This window comes from Rhincodon typus, chromosome 2 (genome assembly GCF_021869965.1).
Source record: "Rhincodon typus isolate 14 chromosome 2, sRhiTyp1.1, whole genome shotgun sequence".
Classification (NCBI taxonomy): Eukaryota; Metazoa; Chordata; class Chondrichthyes; order Orectolobiformes; family Rhincodontidae; genus Rhincodon; species Rhincodon typus.
In genome coordinates this window covers 40,687,037-40,706,234 of record NC_063333.1, presented here as the reverse complement: position 1 = coordinate 40,706,234, position 19,198 = coordinate 40,687,037, and the positions used below count along the sequence as shown (strand labels likewise).

General features: G+C 40.7%; 1 protein-coding gene across 1 annotated transcript in view; it reads right to left on the bottom strand.

Annotated features, from left to right (window-relative positions):
• LOC109916142 (LIM zinc-binding domain-containing Nebulette-like) overlaps nt 1-19,198 on the bottom strand; it is a 266,201-nt gene that overhangs the window by 106,292 nt on the left and 140,711 nt on the right. Inside the window, exon 4 of the mRNA XM_020515853.2 lies at nt 1,429-1,536. Within this exon, the coding sequence (XP_020371442.1) occupies nt 1,429-1,536 (108 nt within the window). The remainder of the gene's footprint in view (nt 1-1,428; nt 1,537-19,198) is intronic.

Genomic DNA, 19,198 nt, shown 5'->3' with positions numbered 1-19,198 from the left:
TCACTTTAAACTACCAGGACCAGTTAATGTCATTTTATAGCCTGCAAACATAGGTTATTCACTGAGTTAACTCACCAAAGATCAATTAACAAGTGCTAACATAATCCACACTGCAAACATTTTCTGAGGTTTAATGATAAGCAGATGAAAGTTCATTCACATGATTGATCACCTTGCTCTGTGTGCATACCATGATCAGTACACATTAAATCACTTTAAGGGTATATTTCACAAATTGTGCCTTCAGGGTTTGATTCAGTGACTGTGGCTTTTTGTAACAAACCAGGAAAATAAAACTATTTACTCAAGATGCAGAAAAAATACTATTGATGTATTTTGTTGCTCATTGTTTCAAAATATAAAGTAATTTAAATTTGAACTTTTAAAAAGGTAAACAGGCCTACCTTTTTTCATAATATTCTTCATTGTCCATCAGTCTTTGTAGATGCACTGAAAATTAACTTGTGAAACTCAAAATGTTCAACTCAAAATGATTAATTGTGCTGTCAATGTGCCTTAGTGATCCTGGGAGTGGTGTGAAAACAATTCTTGGTAATAGCAAACACCAGAAAAATCCATTGTGCTCAGCCAAACATTTCCATGTTAATGTAATTAGTTCATGCAGCTTAAGTTAAGTGATCCACTGCATTTACACAATTCTTAAAGACCACAAGAATTCCGATCTGATCTTAACACTTCTTTTAATTTGGAAGTAAAATAGTTCAACAGAAATTTAGCATTTTTTTTCAAAAAGACAAATATATTACTTAAAAGTAAAATTCGGTGAAATAAATTTCCTATGATTCATGTGGTCTTCAACAGACAATGCACAGACAGAGGAACAGATTTTGTATCGGTACCTTTACTTAACATAAGATGTATTGAACTTGAATTAATTCAGGTAGTAGAAGATCAAGAAAGCCTAACATCCCCTCAGTCTGCACAGACCTTCAGAGATTAAGAGATGGGAAAACAAGTAAATACAACTTTTGAAAGAAAGGCATGATTATTGCAGTTTTAAACATTTTCTGATTTGAATCAAGTTGTGATGGTCACATTCATATGATGCATGGTGTGTTTTTGTGCATGTCCATGTGTATGTCACAAGCATTCACACAGCCTCACGTGCACTTCCAGAATCTATGTGAAATAAAATGATTCCCACTTTCTGAGAACACATTAACACATTTGTTTCTTGTGGGGCAAATTATATATTTCAACAAAAACAAAATGAGGTGATTTGGGGGAAAATCATCCAGACTTCCCATTTCACTCCACATTCTATACCCAGGCATTCTATTTTCACCACACCCACGCACAATCATTCTCTCCTAACACAGCAGTTCCATTTTCATTGTCCACAATTTATGAACAAAACAAGAAATAAAAACTGTCCTCATGCATGTTCTCACATAGAACATTACATACATTACTGATTTGCTCTTGAGTTCTTTTTAATCTTTGCAGTTCGGGAGTGTCAGTAACAATGCTAAATCCTCTTCCCCGGTTCTTTTCGAAGTCTTCTTTGTATTTGGCCTGGAAGATAAAGCAAGTGTAATTTAAAGGAGCATATCAAAGTTAATAACTTAATTCATTCATTTCTGTCCCTCTTTTCTAACAGAAAATTTAGAATTATACTACAATGCAAAGAGGCCTTTCAGGCTCCTATGATCAGTTAAATCCTATTTCCCTGTTCTTTCCCCTTAGCCCTGTAAATTTTTTTCCCTCAAATGTTTATCCAATTACATTTTAAGACTTAGCACCTTTGCTTCCACCATCCTTTTGGCCACTGCATTCTAGATCATAACTGGCTGTGTTAAAAAAGTTTTCCTTATGTTGGCTTTTATTCTTTTTAACCAATTAAGTAAAGTCTGTGTTTTCTGATTACCCACCCTTTTCCACACTAAAACAATTTCTCCTCCTTCATTTTATCAAAAACATTGATCATCTGAATACCTCAATCAAATTTCCTCTTAAACACATATTGCTCTTAGGAGAACAGCTAGCTATTCCAATACCTCCACATAACTAAAGTTCCTGATCCCTGAAATACAATTGTAGTCATTTTTTTTCTGCACCTACTCTAAAGGCTGAACATCAGTCCTAAAGTACGGTGTCCAGAATTATTAATTGGTATTAATTCTGTATTAATAAACTGGTGTCCAGATGAGGTCTGGCCAATTTTTATAAAAGGTTTAGCATTGCTTTCTTGCTTTCATATTCCATTTGCCTCAACTTGTAAAGCCAAAGATTCCACAAGCATTTTAACTGCTTCCTCATGTTGTCTTGCCATGTTCAAGAATTTCTGAACATTCACCCCAGGCCTCTTTGTTTCTATACCTTTTTTAAAATTGCACTATGTATTTATATACTATTCTCCTCATTCTTCTTTCCAAAATGTAACTCTTCACTTGTATACTGTGTTAAATTTCAGCTGCCTGGACTATGACCCTAATCTTAACCCTATTTTACCAGTTGTCTATGCCCTCCCAAAGTCTCCTAACATCCATCCCATTATTACATTTCCACGTACAGTATCCCAAGTGCAAACATTGAAATCATGGCCTTGCATATCCAAGTCTAGTTCATTAATATATTTTAAAAAGAGAAGTGATCCCAACTCCAGCCTCTTCAAAAATTTCACATTCTTGCTGTCTTTGATCCAGTAGGCTTTCATTTTGCTAACAGGTCTATTATGTGTAACTTTATCAAATGTTTTCTACAAGTCCATACACACATCAAATATTTCAATGGCTTCATACAAAAAATATCTTGCAAATTGATCCTGAGGATAAATGTGTAGATTCATTTATACCCTATTGTCAGAGGGTTTTCATAATTTTCACAATTTACCTTCTTGCACCACTATTTGTTAAGCCCTTCCCAGATTTACACACAAAGAAAAGGTATCAAAATTGGAGGAACAGCAACTAATGTAGGTCAAGAAGGTTAGGCTTGGAGAACAATCTGCAAGCATTCTAGCTTGGGATAGCAGCTAAGCACAAGTCAGAATAGTGGTGAATTTCTTAGGTGCACTAGGGATCGTTTTCTACAGTAGTAAATCCTAGAATCAATAAGAGGGCACACACTATTCGATTTACTAATGGGTAATAAATCACATTTAGTTAGCACCTTAATGATGTGTAAACAAGAAACTAAAAGTGATCACAAGATGATCAAGTTCAGCACAAAGCTCATAAGGAAGAAATGCAATTTGCTGAAAAGCCTGATTATAATTCACTCAAAACCAATTCACTTAAACAGAGTTAACAATGGACCATATCAGGATTGTACATTTAGGTATGGCTGACATCAGTGGAATGAGACAGTGAGTGGGCGATCTGTTAATAAGTAAAATGACAGAATATCTGCAAGACCTTTTCAAAAACAATTTGTGATACAGATCCAGTTAATACTGCAAGAAACAAGAATTCTACTTGTCCTAAAATGTTAGCTATGTACAAGAGGTAAATCCTGGTGTCTGCGTGAGTTTCTGCTTGGTGCTCTAGCTTCCTCCCACAGTCCAAAATGTGCAGGTTGGGTGGATTGGCTTTGGTAAATTGCCCTATTGTGTCCAGGAATGTGCAGGCTGGATGGATTAGCCATGGTAAATGTGGGGCTACAGGGATAAGGTAGGGGAACTGGGTCTGGAAGGGCGAGTGCGGACTCAATGGACCAAATGGCCTCCTTCCGCACTGTAGGGACTCTATTCAATGAAAAGGGAGTATGAAAAGAAACAGATGTCGAAACAAAAGAAATGGTTGCATTAGGAAAAGGGGGATGATCTGGAGCAATGCAAATTGCTAACAGTGATATGTCAATGACGAAAAGGAAACGATGAAAATGCTGAAAAATTACTTTGCGCCAGTACAGGAAGACTGTTAAACATCCCAAGGATGCTAGTATTAAACGAGAACAGGGATTCAACAAAGTTAATATTAAGGAAAATAGCAGTAATGAAGAAATGAAAGGTTGAGGTCGAGGGTAGTTTACATCACGCAGCTTTAAAGGAAGTAGGCAAGAATATTACAATGCCCTAATTATAATCTTCCAAAGTTGTCTCAATTTGGGATCTGTTTGTTTAAATTGGAAAATTGAGCCTGTCAGTCTGCTACTTAAAAAGGGTAATAAAAGGGGAACTAGGGAATTATAGACCAATTATTTTGACATCTGCTGTCAGTAAATTATTCAAGTCTATAATTGAGGATAGGGTGACTGAACACTTTGAAATTCTTTAGCTGATCAGAGAAAGCCAGCATGAATTTGTAGAAGGTAGGGACATGCCTGAGAAATTAGAATTTAATTTTTTTTTGCACAGGTAAATACACAATGATGAGTGGCAGCTCAAATGATTAGTGAGAATATGAAAAATGGCAGACAACAACTAAAATGTAAGCCAGGAGAAAGAAATTAGAAATGTGACAAAACTAGCTAGGAATGTAAAAACAGAAAGCGAGAGTTTCTACAGGTCTTTAGAAAGGAAAAAAAGTAAATGTTGGTCCTCTGGAGAGTGTGAATGGGGAGTTAATAGTAGATAATAGGGAAATGGCAGATGAAATGAACAGATACTTCTGAAGAAGGGTCACTGGACCCAAAACGTTAACTCTGATTTCTCTCCATAGATGCTGCCAGGCCTAATTAGATTTTCCAGCAATTTCTGTTTTTGTTTCAAATATTTTCCTTCTGCGTTCACTACAGGCAATACAAAAAAAGTCCCAGTAAAAGCTTTAAATCAGGCATGGAAGACAGAGAAGGAATTTAGCAAAATTACAATCACAAAGCAAGTGGTACTAAGCAAACTGATAGAGCTGCGAGCCGATAAGTCCCTGGGTTTTGATGGCTTCATACTACATCATAAAACAGGTTATTAATGAACTTGCAAATGTGTTAGCGCGGACTTTTCAATATTCCTTCAATTCCAGAAAGGTACCGTCAGACTAGAAAGTAGCAAATATAACCTCTCTGTTCAAGAAGGGATGGAGGCAGCAAACAAAAAAGATAGGTTAGTTAGCTTTACACCTGTTGTGGAAAAGGTATTAAAACCGATCAATGGGAAAGTAATAACTGCCCATCTAGGAAAACTCAACGTAATCAGGAAGCATCAAAGGTGCTTTGGTTTCATCAAAGGGAAATCATGTTTAAATGATTTAGTAGAAGTAACAGGTGCTGCAGATAAGAGGGAGCCCATAGACATACTGTACATAAATTTCCAAAAGTGCTTGACACAATGCCGTACCAAAGGTTACTGCAGAAAATAAGTGTTCAGTGAAGGGCAGTGTTCAGAGTTGTGTAGATTAGGTGGGGATGGGTCTGGGATGCTCTGAGGGTCGGTGTGGACTTGTTAGGCCGCAGGGCCTGTTTCCACACTGTAAGGATTCTGTGATTCTGTGATAGTTGGGATAAGCATGAACAGAAAATTAGCTGCTGAGCAGGAAACAGGAAATACATAACTGGGTCTTTAGTAGAATGGGGAAAGTGGAGTCCAACAGGGGTCTGTTGGAGTCTCAACTTTTTACATTTTACATGAAGTCAGAGCTAGATGGATTCTTGCTAGACAAGGGAATCAAAGGTTTTTGGTTAGGGGAAGTGGGGTAGCTACATGGGAAAGGGAAGTTCGAAACACTGATAGATCAGCCAGGAATGGGGGTTATGGTAGTGTATGGACATGGATAGAGAATTGGTTGGCAGACAGGAAAGAAAGAAACAAACAGGTTTTTTTTTCCTTGGTGGCAGTCAGGGACTAATGGGTTACTGTCAGGATCAGTGCTCGAGTCCCAACTATTCATAATATATTTAAATAATTTAGATGAGGAAACTAAACATAGTATCTTAAAGTTCACAAATGACACAAACCTGAGTGGGAAGGTAAATTGTGAGGAGGATGCAGAGATGCTTCAGTGTGACTTGGACAAGTTGAGTGAGTGGGCTTATGTATGGTAGATGAAGTATAACGTGGATAAATATGAAGTTATCCACTTTGGTAGCGAAAACAGGGAGGAAGATGATCTGCATGGTGATAAACTGGAAAAGGGAGAGATGTACCGAGATCAGGGTGTCCTTGTACACCAGTCATTTAAAGTAAGCATGCTGATGCAGCTGGCAGTGAAGAAGGCAAATGAAACATTGGCCTGTTAAGTGACAGGATTCAGGTGCAGGAACAGGGATGTCATGGTGCAACTGTACAGTGCTTTAGTGAGACCACACCCAGTATATTGTGTGCAATTTTGGTCTCCTTAACGGTGGAAGAATGTTCAAGCTGTGCAGGAAGTGCAACAAATACTATTTGCTGGGATAGAAGGACTGACATATGAAAAGAGACTTGATCAGTTAGGAATATATGGAACATATTCACTGGAGTTTAGATGAATGTGGGGGTTCTTATAGAAATCTATTCTTACAGAAGTGGATCAGATATACATTGGAGGGATATTCCTGATGACTAGGGAGTCCAGAACCAGGGGTTACACACTTAGGATACAGGGTAGATAATTTAGAACTGAGATGACAAGTAACTCCTTCACCCAGAGAGTGGTGAGCCTGTGGAATCCCATCTACTCCCCAATTACATATAATTCAAAATCCAAAGAAATTTTCTTTCCTATCAGATCTGTAGGTTTGACTTCACATTTCCTGTCACGTGAGCAGTGAAGTTTCTTCCTTGAATATTCACACAATTTAGAGCTTAAACTTTCTCAGTCTTTTAGTAATCTGAGGTGTACTAACCAAGCACTGTTGGTCTGCAAGTTTTCACAAACTGAAACTCTTAGAGGCAACGTATTCCCTTAGCTCCTCTGAACAATCTCCTTTTGCATATAACTTCAGTATAGCCTCCTTCAAACTGAACCTAAAAGGATTTGAATTCAAATTTTAAAACTTGCTCATTTAGATTCTGCTAGAGTGAATGACTTAATGTTTTGTCTCTCTCGTCATACAGCCTCACATTAGAAACAAACTTCCAAGATAATCAAACTTTGACTCAAGGGGTCTTTGCAAGCACTTGATCTCTGTGATACATGCTAGTTTTAAAGTCACAATTCCACAAGGACTGACCTAATTAATTTTTAAACTCTTTCCAAAAATGAGCCAATGTGCATATGTCACTAGTTTAAAATCCAAACCCTAAAAGTAATTGAAATTGATAGAGATCTAAATTTCAAACCTCTTATCACAATGGTTATATGCTGGAAACAGTGAAGGTCCAGGTACATAAATCATTAATCAGGGCCCGCATGGGCCCCAGTTATGCCTATCTCTTTGTGAGGTACGTCGAACATTCCTTGTTTCAGTCCTACTCTGGCTCCCACCCATAGCTCTTTCTTTGATATATCGATGATATCATCGGTGCTGCTTCCCTCTCACATCCGGAATTGGAAAGGTTTATCAATTTTGCTTCCAATCTCCATCCTGCCCTCACTTTCACCTGGTCCATCTCAGTCTCCTCCTTTTCCTTCCTCGACATCTCTGTTTCTATTTCTGGAAATAGACTGGCCACTAATATCCACTATAAACCCAGCAACTTCCACAGTTACCTGGACTGTACATCTTCGCAACCTGCTTCCAATAAAGACTATTCCATTCTTCCAGTTCCTCGGTCTCCATTGCGTATGTTCTGATGATGACAACTTCGACAAGGGAACATCTGCAATGTCACCTTCTTCCTCAACCAAGGATACCCCAGCACCACCCTCAACTGGGTCCGACCCACACTTCTGCCCTCACTCTCTCTCTTCCCTCCCGCAACAGCGACAGGGTTCCCCTTGATCTTAACTACCATCCCACCAGCATCCACATCCAGAGGATCCACCACCTCCAGCAAGATGTCACCACCTGACACATATTCCCCTCCCCTCCCTTGTCTGCCTTTCACAGGGACCGTTCCCTCCAGGACACCCTGGTCTACTCTTACTTCACTCCCAACAACACCCCACAGCCCCAAGGCACCTTCCCCAGCAATCGCAGAAGGTGCAACACCTGCTCATTTACTTCCTCCCTCCTCAGTATCCAAGGGTCCAAACATACTTTCCAGGTGAAGCGGCGCTTTACCTGCACTTCTCACAATCTAGTCTACTGTATTCACTGCTCACAGTGTGATCTTCTCTAGATTGGGGAAACACCTACATTCTGTCTGCAAAAATGACCCTGACCTTCCATTTGCCTGTCACTTCACCACACCACCCTGTTCCCCAGCCAATAATCATGTCTCAGGCTTGCTGTAGGGCTCCAGGGAAACTCAGCATAAGCTTGAAGAACAGCACCTCATTTTCCGCTTGGGGACCCTGCAGCCTTCTGGACTCTATACTGAGTTCAATAATTTTAGGGCTTGAACTCTCCTGTGTCCCAGCCCCACCCCCACACACCAGGCCTTGTGATTATAGTCTGCTATTACACACAACCCATTATCAGCCACTAACAGTCTCCATTAATAGTTATCTACCCTCCTAGCTAGATCGTTATTGTTCTTCTGTCTCTTTGGGCTCTATCCCCACTGACGGTTTACTCCTTATCCCCTCCCCCACGCTACCTTCTGCACAAAAACTGACCATTTCCTAGCTACTCTCAGTTCTGAGGAAGGCTCACCAGACCCAAAATATTAACACTCATTTCTCTTCACAGATGCTGCCAGACCTGCTGAGCTTTTCCAGTAATTTCTGTTTTTGTGACATAAATCAAGAAAATGTATATGAAAAGATACTGAATATCTTTGCTTCTTTGCGTCCTGACCTTAAATTGACTAACACCTGATGAAGGAGCGAAGCCCCAAAAGCTTGTGTTTTCAAACAAACCTGTTGGACAGTAACCTGGTGTCGTGTGATTTCACCCTAGTCTAACTCCGGCACCTCCACATCATGACTTTTTATAGGTCTCAACACATCTAAAACGGTGCAGTTTCTCCCCATCTGCTCTGTCCAGACTCCTCATGATTTTGAATCTGCCTAACAAATCTCCTTTCAAATTTTCTCTTTCTTAAAGAGAACAGCCGCAGTTTCTCCAATTGAGCCTGTCACTCAAGGTTCTCATTTCTGGTATCATTTTTGTAAATCTGTTTAGTATTTCTTCTCACGTCTTGCTTCTTTTCTTCATTTATGCAATGTGAGCCATCACTAGCTAGGCCAGCATTTATGCACATCGCTAATTACCTGGGAGAAAGTGATGGTAAATTGTCTTCTTAAACTGCTGAAGCCCTTGGGGAATAGGCATAGCCACAGTGCTCCTGGAAGCGAGGTTCAGGATTTTGTAATTTTGCAGATTACACCAAAATTGGTGGTTTGTGCACAGTGAAGAAAGTTATCTAAGGTTACAAAAAGATCTTGATCAATTAGGTCAATGGGCTGAGGAGGGCAGATGCAGTTTAATTTGGATAAATCCAGGGTATTGCATTTTGGTAAAACTACAAGGGCAGGACTTACACAATTAATAGTAGAGCCCCGGGTAGTGTTAGAGAACACAGAGACCTAGGAGTTCTTTGAATTCTTTGAAATTTGCATCACACATAGGCAGAGTGGTTAAGAAGGCTTGCCCTCATTGCTCACACCTTTTGAGTATAGGAGTTGGGATGTCTTGTTGAGGTTTTACAAGACATTGGTGAGGCCTCTTCTAGAGTACTGTGTGCAGTTCTAGTCATTGTTATAGGAAGGATATTATTAAATTGGGAGAAGGTTCAGAAAAGATTTACCGAGATGTTGTCAGGAATGGAAGTTTGAGTTATAAAAATAGGTTGGATAGGCTGAGGTAGTAGGAACTGCCGATGCTGGAGAATCTGAGATAACATGGTGTAGAGCTAGATGAACACAGCAGGCTAAGCAGCATCAGAGAGCAGAAAAACTGACGTTTTGGGTCTAGACCCTTCTTCTGCTGCCCTTCCCCTTCTAGATGGTAGTGTTCATAAGTTTTGAAGATGCTGGAGAAGATGTTGGAGGAGCCCTGACAAGTTACTGTAGTCCATCTTGAAGATGGTACACACAGCTGCTACTCTATATAGAGGTGAAGTGAGTGAACATTGAAGGTGCTGGATATGGTGCCAATCAAGCAGGCTTCTTTGTCCTGGATGGTTTTGAGCTTCTTGAGTGATATTGGAATCACTGTTATTCAGATAAGCACAGGGTATTCCATCTTATTCCGGTCTTGCACCCTGTACATGGCGGACAGGCTCTGCGGAGACAGGAGGTAAGTTAATTGTGACAAATTTCCTAGTCACTGACCTGCTTTTGTAGCCACAGTATTTGTATGACTGGTCCAGATCCTTTTCTGATCAATGGTAACTCCCAGAATGTAGATATTAGGCTATTTCCAGCAATGATAATGATACTGAATGTGGAAGAGGAAATAGATTCTCTTCTTGTCTCTTATTTTATATTGCCCCTGTGGATTCTTCCTAATGCAGTGTTTCTCCTGACACCTCACCATGTACCTATCTATTTCACCAGTCTTTCCATGGCCTCTTGAAGTCTATCACAATGTTCCTCGTGATTCACGAAACTTCCTGCTGCCAACAGCCAAACCAACATGCTATTTGATATGATCCACCAGTCTTTGGGACGTACAGCCTTCATACCGAGCCTTGCACTGGCAGTGAAATTCATAAAAGCACATTTTTCATTCAAGCAATAGGTAGAACATCTTTTGTGGCTGATGGCCACATCCTGTTGGTGGTGAATACTTTGAATGCTTTGTCGCACCAAGGAAACACCCCAATGTCACCTGCTGTTCAAACCTTTGTCTGACGTAACGCATTCCTGGAAATGTGGAGGAGACCGGTTCAATTAAAGCATTCAAGAGGGCTTTGGATGGTTACTTGGATAGAATGGTATGCAAGGATATAGGGAAAAGACAGGTAACTAGTGCTAAGGAATTGAACCAGTCCAGGCACGGGAGGCATCCTTGTGCTCTGTAACATTCCTAAGATTCTGTAATTCTGAGATTCTTTGAGGTAAGCTGGGCACTTTTCAAGATTGAAACCAATGGTCTTCGTTTTCACAACACAAAGTGAGAAATGATATACATCCAATTTTTTTTTAAAATATTGATGTTTTTTTCTATTGCATACAATTCAGAAAACAATACAAGCTATTCAACAAGAACAATACAATAAAATGGATAACAGCATTATTCCTAGGAGATAAGAATAGCAGAAACAAAGTTTATTTAATTTATTTGCAGTGTAAAATTTACTAGACTACAAATAGTGAGCATCAAGATACTTTCAACTTTGGATCAAAAGGTGAAAGCAGAAATATAGTTGTTTACTTTCTATTGGCTGGGAGAAACTTCTAAAATCATTTCAATAGATATGGTCATGGGCAGATGGGATACAAAAAAGATACCATATTGTACCTTTCCATATAAAATTTGAATGAGCCGAGGTAAATTTGAAGCTAGACACAAGTGGAGCAAGTGTGTCTTTAGAATATTTGATATTATCACAATAACAGCAGCATGATAAAATCAGTCCCAAGTATGTTGAAGGTGTGAATTTCTACATTGGAGCAGAAGAAATTACATGGAAAAATTCAAGGTTCCTGTAAGGACTCAGGTAGTTTTCTGACTTATTTTTAAACACACTGCAAGTACGCAGTAACTTCAATGACCTGATGCCAATTCATTATTTTTTGGAAATATCTTACAATGCAAAACAGAATTATATACTCAGCCTAATGAAATATCAAGCCAAAGAAACACAAACAGAAGGATTGGAAAGCTCCTACAGGCAGCCAGAAGGCAGAGATAACATCAGGCTAAATTATGTAGTTATCGGGAGGACAGAAAAATCGGGAACTCAGTGCACACAAGGTCTGAACCTACAATATAAGCAGAAAAACATGCCAAATTGAGCTTAAAGGCTCCCATTGTTTTCCCGTACTTTTTTTCTCTAAATATATGCTGTAAGGCACGTGGAAAATGATGTTGAGCTGAACTTCAGGAAGCTTAAAGAAGGAATGCATGCAACTGAAAAGAGTAGGAGAGTTAAGCAGGTTTGAAGTTTGGGAGGATTCACCATGAATTTGTAGGGGAGGATGTAAAGGACAATGCAGCTACAGAGAAGTTAGTGGGAACCAAGAGGACAAAAGATAAAGATTGAACTGTGTGCCAAAAGTTCAGTGTTGGTGTCAAAAGACTTGAGCAGAGAATTAGGCATTCTTGAGAATTCAATGGTGCTAAATAGAGAAGAGTTTTATGCATTAAAACTTGTGAGTGAAAGTGGGATTTAGTCAAGGAATCATTAGAAAAAGGTGAGGTAGTAAACAAAATTAAGTCCCACAGGGTCTCTTTCATAAATATGCTGCAATCTCAGTGACTGGGAGCAGAATCAAACTAAATCATGTCCTTAGTCCTTTAGCAGTCTGTCAAATTCCTGCTGGAACAGGAGTTGATTAAATAAGAAAAGGCTTGTGCCTCATCATTTAGCAAAGCTGGGGACAAAGGACAGACAATCCTGAAATCAAGCATTGCTAGAACTTCAGGTGGGTATTTAAAATTTAAGTGGACAGTTTTGGAATGCTTCCCAAACACAGAGTAAATGCATATTCAATGACAAATGATGCAATTCAATCTCTTTCTTTTAACCTGTTCCAGTTTCCAAAGATTACAGACTCAATTAACACTTTGCATGCAAATTTTCTCACCCCCATCTCAAAGTGGAACCCAAAGCACAGTAAATTGAACAGGCACCTCCCTGCATTATGTGTCCCATGTCAACGTATACAGGTTCACCCAAAAGATCTGACCAGAATTTCAAGGTGATACAATATTGCTGGAATGCCTACTTTTGTTATTTTAGCTGCTCACGGCTATAGTTTTCAACTAAGCATAAAAACTACTTCAAATTAATTTTACAAAGGGCTTAGCACTGACAAAACATCATGTAGAGACCCAACCCAAGAAAAATCTTCAAGTGTTTGCTGCATTCTTAGTGTTCATGTAGTGTTGGGCTTCATCGCTTCAAAGTGCACTCTGCACTCCTACAAAAGATAGATCCGGGGATCCCCGATTTATGAAATCTAAGGCCATGAAGTATAGGAGTGATTATGACACTCAGCCCATCGAGTCTACTCTGTCATTCAATTATGGCTGATATGTTTCTCAACCCCATTCTCCTGCCTTCTCCCTGTATCCTTGTTCCCCTTACCAATCAATAACGCATCTCTCTCTTAAATACACTCAATGACTTGGCCTCCACAGCCCTCTGCAGCAATATGTTCCACAAATTAACCACCCTCTGCTGAAGAATCTCAGTTCTAAAGGGTCATCTTTTCACTCTGTGGCTGTGCCCACTGGTGTCTCTCCTACTGGTGAAAGCATCTTCTCCATGTCCATTCTATTCAGGCCTCTAAGCATTCTGTAAGTTGCAATCAGATTCCACCCCTCAACCGCAACCCCCACCCACCCCACACTTCACCCGTCTAAACTCCATCAAGTACAGACCCAGAGTTCCCAACTAATCTTCATATGACAAGCCCTTCTTGCTCAGAATCATTCTTGTAAATCTCCTCTGGACCTCCTCCAAAGCCAAACATTTTTCTTTCGATACAGGGCCCAAAACTGCTCACAACATTTCAAATGTGCTCTGACCAAAGCCTTATACAGCTTCAGCAATATATTGCTGTACTTGTATTCCAGCCCTCTGGAAATGAATGATAACATTGCACTTGCCTTCGTAACTGCCACCTGAACCTGCCTGTGACTCCCAAGTATCAGTACCTTCTGCGCTTGAGATTTCGACAATCCTTTCCCTATTTAGAAAATAGACTACATCTCTAATCTCCCGATCAAAATGCATAACCTCACATTTTCCCACATTATATTCTATCTGCCACTTCTTTGCACACACTCACCTAGCCTGTCCAGGTCTTCTGCACCTCCACACTTCCTCAATACTACCTGACCCTCCACCTACATTTGTGTCATCTGCAAACTTGCAACAATGCCCTAATTTCCTTTATCCAGATCGTTAGTGCATAATGTAAATAGTTGTGATCCCAACACTGATCCATGCAGAACTCTACTAGTCTCCTGATGCCATCCTGAAAAAGACCCCTTTATCTCAACTCTGTTTTCTGCCAGTCAGTCAATCCTCTGTCTGTGTCAGTACCTTGCCCCTAACACCATGGGCTCTTACCATATGTAGCAGCCTCCTGTTCAGCACCTTATCAAAGGCCTTCTGAAAGTCTGCACAGATCACATGCACTGGCTCTTCTTTGTCTAACTTGCTCATTATCTCCTCAAAGAATTCTAACAGATTTGTCATATGAATGCTCGTTCTTTGAAACACAAGCCCATAAAGGGGTGTATTCATATTCATTTTAGAGATCTGATATGCAAACACTTCCTCCTACTTATGAACAGCTATTTCATATTGTCCTACATTGTGTTCCAACTTGCATACAAATCGAATTGCAAATGGACTCAACGATGAAATCCATTTGCAACCCATGGACTGCGCATAAAGTGCATTAAAAGGAGATAAAGCTAGTCCAGAGGTCTAGCCGGAAGCATTATAATATTTTTTTGTGGTGAGTGGGTGAGAATGAGAAATGATAACAGTTGCATGGTGAAGCCAGGAAGGAAAGCAGGCTACTTTTCATTCAATCATGAGAGACACATTAGCCATCATTTCGGCAACAAGCCCACTTGCACAGGCATCCAGCATGCAACATTTTGTGCCAATTCATTCAGAGATGGAACTGAAAAGAAACTCAGGCAGAACCAAGTTCTGTGAAAGATTTGTCTTTGAATTATTAAATGCTATATAAAATTTTAAGAACATACTGTACACAACTCTTTAATTGCTCAAGATTAACTGGAAGATATTGTAATAGAAGATATGTTCAGCACCATTAAAGTGGAGAGTGATCTTGCCGGATCTTGAAGGTGAGGAAGTCTTGTGGTTTGGCAGCATTTGCTGGGGCACAACTTTGGAGCTTGAAGACATTGCAAGTGTATTAGGGTTCATTAACAGTGGGGGAGCGGAGGCAAAGTCACAAACTGCATTATGGACAGGGGGAAAATGGTAGAATCAGGCCCCATTCCCACCTCTTGACTGAGCAAAAATAGACGTGTTTTAAAGAAAAGTGTTTTAACCCTAAGTGTTGTAACTGTGAAGGCAGAGGCAACAGATTTTCTCGTAAGGTTTTTTAAAGAGGCTAAATGTTTAATAACTAGAAGATAACAAGAGCTGCAGATGCTAGAAGTCAGAGTCGATACAGTGTGGAGCTGGAGGAACACAGCAGGTCAGGCAGCATCAGAGAATCAGGAAAGTCAACGTTTCGGGTCGGGACCCTTCATCAGGACCTGAAACATCGACTTTCCTGCTCTTGTGATGCCGCCTGACCTGCTGGTTCCTCCAGCTCCACGCTGTATCGACTCAATGTTTAATAACTTTCTCTGGTTTCGCTCAAGTTCAGGACTAGTCCATTCCCCCCAGCAATAACCAGGTTTGGTTCCACAAACAGGTCAGTAACAGTCAGCCAGAATTCTTGGCCTCCCAGTAATTTTAAGCAGAAGGTCCTGTCCCATTAGTAGTTTGGGACATTTCTTTCTGCTCTCACCATCGTCTCTTCGGATCCTTCATCAGAAGCCTGGTTTCAATCAGTTGATCACTAATTATTTTTCACAGTCCTCACAATGGTTTCTGACACCTTGCCTACTGACTGAGAATGGTGCTTTCACTTTTATCCATTTACATATCTTTCCGATAGAACGGGATTCTTTTCTAGCCCATTGTTTGGAATCCACCTCAAAGTCAATAGATCTGCTAAATTTATTGTGAATGAGGTTCTGTAAATATTTGAATAAAGGAAAACACTAAACCACAGGAAAGGATTGTTGCATTTTAATGCCTCCTCAATGGAATGTCCTGAAAGGTCATTTACATTTTCATGTCTCATCCACATACTTATGTACATATCCTAGCTTCCAGGGCCTCATCCTTTTCCATGTATATTGACAGAAAATAAAAAAAAATCACCTGACATCAACTCCATTTTCTTTTGAAAACACGGTATATATTCTCTTCAGAAAACAGCAGGCCTGGCAGCATCAGAGGAGTAGGAAAGTTGACGTTTTGGGTCAGGGCCATTCTTCAAATATTTCTGAATAAGGGTACCAACCCAAAATGTCAACTTTCATGCTCCTCTGATGCTGCCTGGCCTGCTGTGTTCCTCCAGCTCCACACCTTGTTATCTCAGACTCTAGCATCTGCAGTTCTTGTTTTCTCCTAATTTTATTGGCTGGCAGGCAAGCAGGAAGTCCTATCTCATCTGCTGGGACCTTCCAGGTTCCACCTTTCATATGCCATATTTAAGAAGTACCCAGACAGCACTTCCTTCCCTGAACCTTAGAACCAGTGAATCTTTCATCCTGGCCCTCAGACAAGCCTGGAAATGACACTGAAGGAGAAGTCAGCCCTAAATGTGCCTATTCCATAGTGTTTCTGATGCAGGGCGTGAGAGCATGCCAGGATATCCCATTCCATAGAGAAGGCAACAAGACGCCATCCTGCCTGATGAAGGCAGTGTGCGCAAAGGTGGCCAAGGTGATAAACACACAATTACCAAAGAGGCTTGACTGGAAACAGCACTGCAAGAGCATGTATGATTCCTTGCAGTGAGATTGAATAAGTACCATAGTATTCTGAACTCCTCACGTCCTTTATGTCTACGTTCTGTTTTGTAGGGCCTTTAGGACCTAGAGCAACTTCATAACACTGTCACACAGCTTCCCACATGGCATAAATAGTACAATGTTAGAAGAGTTAGGTAAGCGTGAAGCAAGATGCGCATGTAAGTAACAGTCTCTTAACAACATAATAATAAGTTCAAAACCTGGTAAAACTCACAGTACCTCTCTAGCTGTATACAATGTTAACATGCAATACACAGAATATTTTGCAAACCTAAGCTTGAAGACAGCTCTTGATCTTACAATCTCCTCAACCAGTCTGGCTTGAACCCAAAATGTCAGGTGTGGCCTCATAAGCACATGACAAAAGATGTCCTACCACAGTAAGGTAGATGACAAACACCTCTATTACATAGCAAGAAGATTTGAATACTGGAACAAGGATGTCTTGCTACAATTTTACAGGGCATTGGTGAGGCCACATGTGGAATATTGTGCACAGTTTTGGTCTCCTTATCTGAGGAAGGATATTCTTGCTATAGAGGGAGTGCAGCGAAAGTTTATCAAATTGATTCCTGAGATGGTAGAACTGGCATATGAGGAGAGATTGAGTCGGTTAGGATTGTATTCAGTAGATTTAAGACGAATGACGGGGTGTCTCATGGAAACCTATAAAATTCTAACAGGACTAGTTGCAGGAACGATGTTCCCAGTGGTTGGGAACTCTAGAACCAGGGGTCATTGTTTAAGGATAAATAACAAACTTTTTAGTACTTTAGTATTTTTAGATGAGGAGAAATTTCTCCAAGTAGAGAGTGGTTATCCGGTGGAATTCACTAACAGAAACTGATTGAAGCAAAGTATTGTGTGCTTTCAAGGAGGAGGGAGATATGATCATAGTGAATGGCAGAGCAAGCTTGAGAGGTCAAATGGCCTATTCCAACCTTCTTTGTCTCTATGTTACATGCATCATGTCTAATCTGTGTCTCTCACTTCGTTGCATCTACAGAGGTTGGACTGAGACTAAATCAGTGATACTACCTCTCACAGATCTGCCATGGTTCACACAGAGATGGTCCTTCCAGCTCCAGCTGATTCCCCACACTCAGGCCATCTCTCATTCAGGACCCACTCAATCGCAATTTCCTCCAAACCACTTTCTACTTGGAGCACAGAGAGATAAATCTCAGTTCTGGGGCTTCATATCTGGCTCTGTACCTATAAATGCAAGCAAACCCTGGTTCATGTATCTACTGTTTTGTTTCCCAATTCCTCTACCCTTCAGTAGGATGAGAACTTGCACGAGAACTTGAGACAGTGTTCCAAGACAGGGGATGGCAAGCCCAAACTCCAGGTCCTACCACATTCAAGGAGCAGGCTGCTGAGTTGGCAGGACAGCATAGGCAGCAGGCTCATTCAGACGGTGGGACTGGATATGCCTTGTCATCTATTGAGCAGCCTCTCAGATCTGCATATCAAGCACAAGGATTTACTGCAATCTTTGGGAAAACTGGCTCCTTACAATACGAGCATATCTTTAAGTTTTTCTCTGCAGCCTCAGGAGCACAATCGCAGACCCACTAGAATAAACAAGCAAGAGTTTGAGACTACAGAGCCCTCTTTCCCAGCTCTGCAAGGCACACCACTGCAGGTGATGATGCCTGGACCCTGACAGCACAGCTTGACTAGCACAGAGACATCCACCTCAGTCAGCAATGTGCCTAGAGTAAACTTGGGCTCACAAACTGGTGAGCACAGCAATGGCATGGGCCTGAAGCTACATGAAAATTAAATGGCCAAAGACTGGAGAACTGAGCCCTGCTAACTTCACTACACTTGGAGTCTCTGGACTTCACAATTTCATCAGCTCGTGAATTGCAAAAGCAAGCATACAAATATCTGGCAGAGCAGCCAGAGATTTAGTGGAGACTGGTCGAGGAGTCTCCTGACATTCTAGTTCATGCTGTGACTTTGGCTTATAAGCATATAACTGTCTCCATGGATTGGGTGGTTCAGCAGAATACCTGTTGGACATGCGCTCCATCGCTCATCATTCATTGGACGGGCAAGAGGATGCCGAGGGTCCTTGATCTCACTGTGGGTGCCCCCCATTCCTTTAGGAGTTTAGGGAGTTGCCATTGTGCACCACCACAGGGAAGAGGAGTGACAGACAGACAGACCACTCAGGACACCCCACAGGAGCCCAGTCACTTCAGCTCCCCTTTGCCACTGACCCAGACATCAGGGGAAGAGAACCCCAAAGAGGATGCCCATCAAACTCATCTATGGGAAGGCAGCAAAGCAGTCAGCAAGGCTGTAACAGTTCAGCTTTGGCTGGAGGTGGTACTCAGATGTAGTGGTAGGGAGAGAAAGATTGAAGATTGAAGTCATTTTGGGTGCAGGAATGTGAACCTTCAATGAACCACTATATTGTAAATAAATGTATAACATTTTTTATACTTGTTCTAAATCCGGTGTTGTCACTCAATCTGTAACAACATCTAACAGTTTGAGATTTCTTTCAAGAACAACATGAGGTGCAATGAGATACCGAAGCACACATGCACTTCAGGTGCAGCACTCT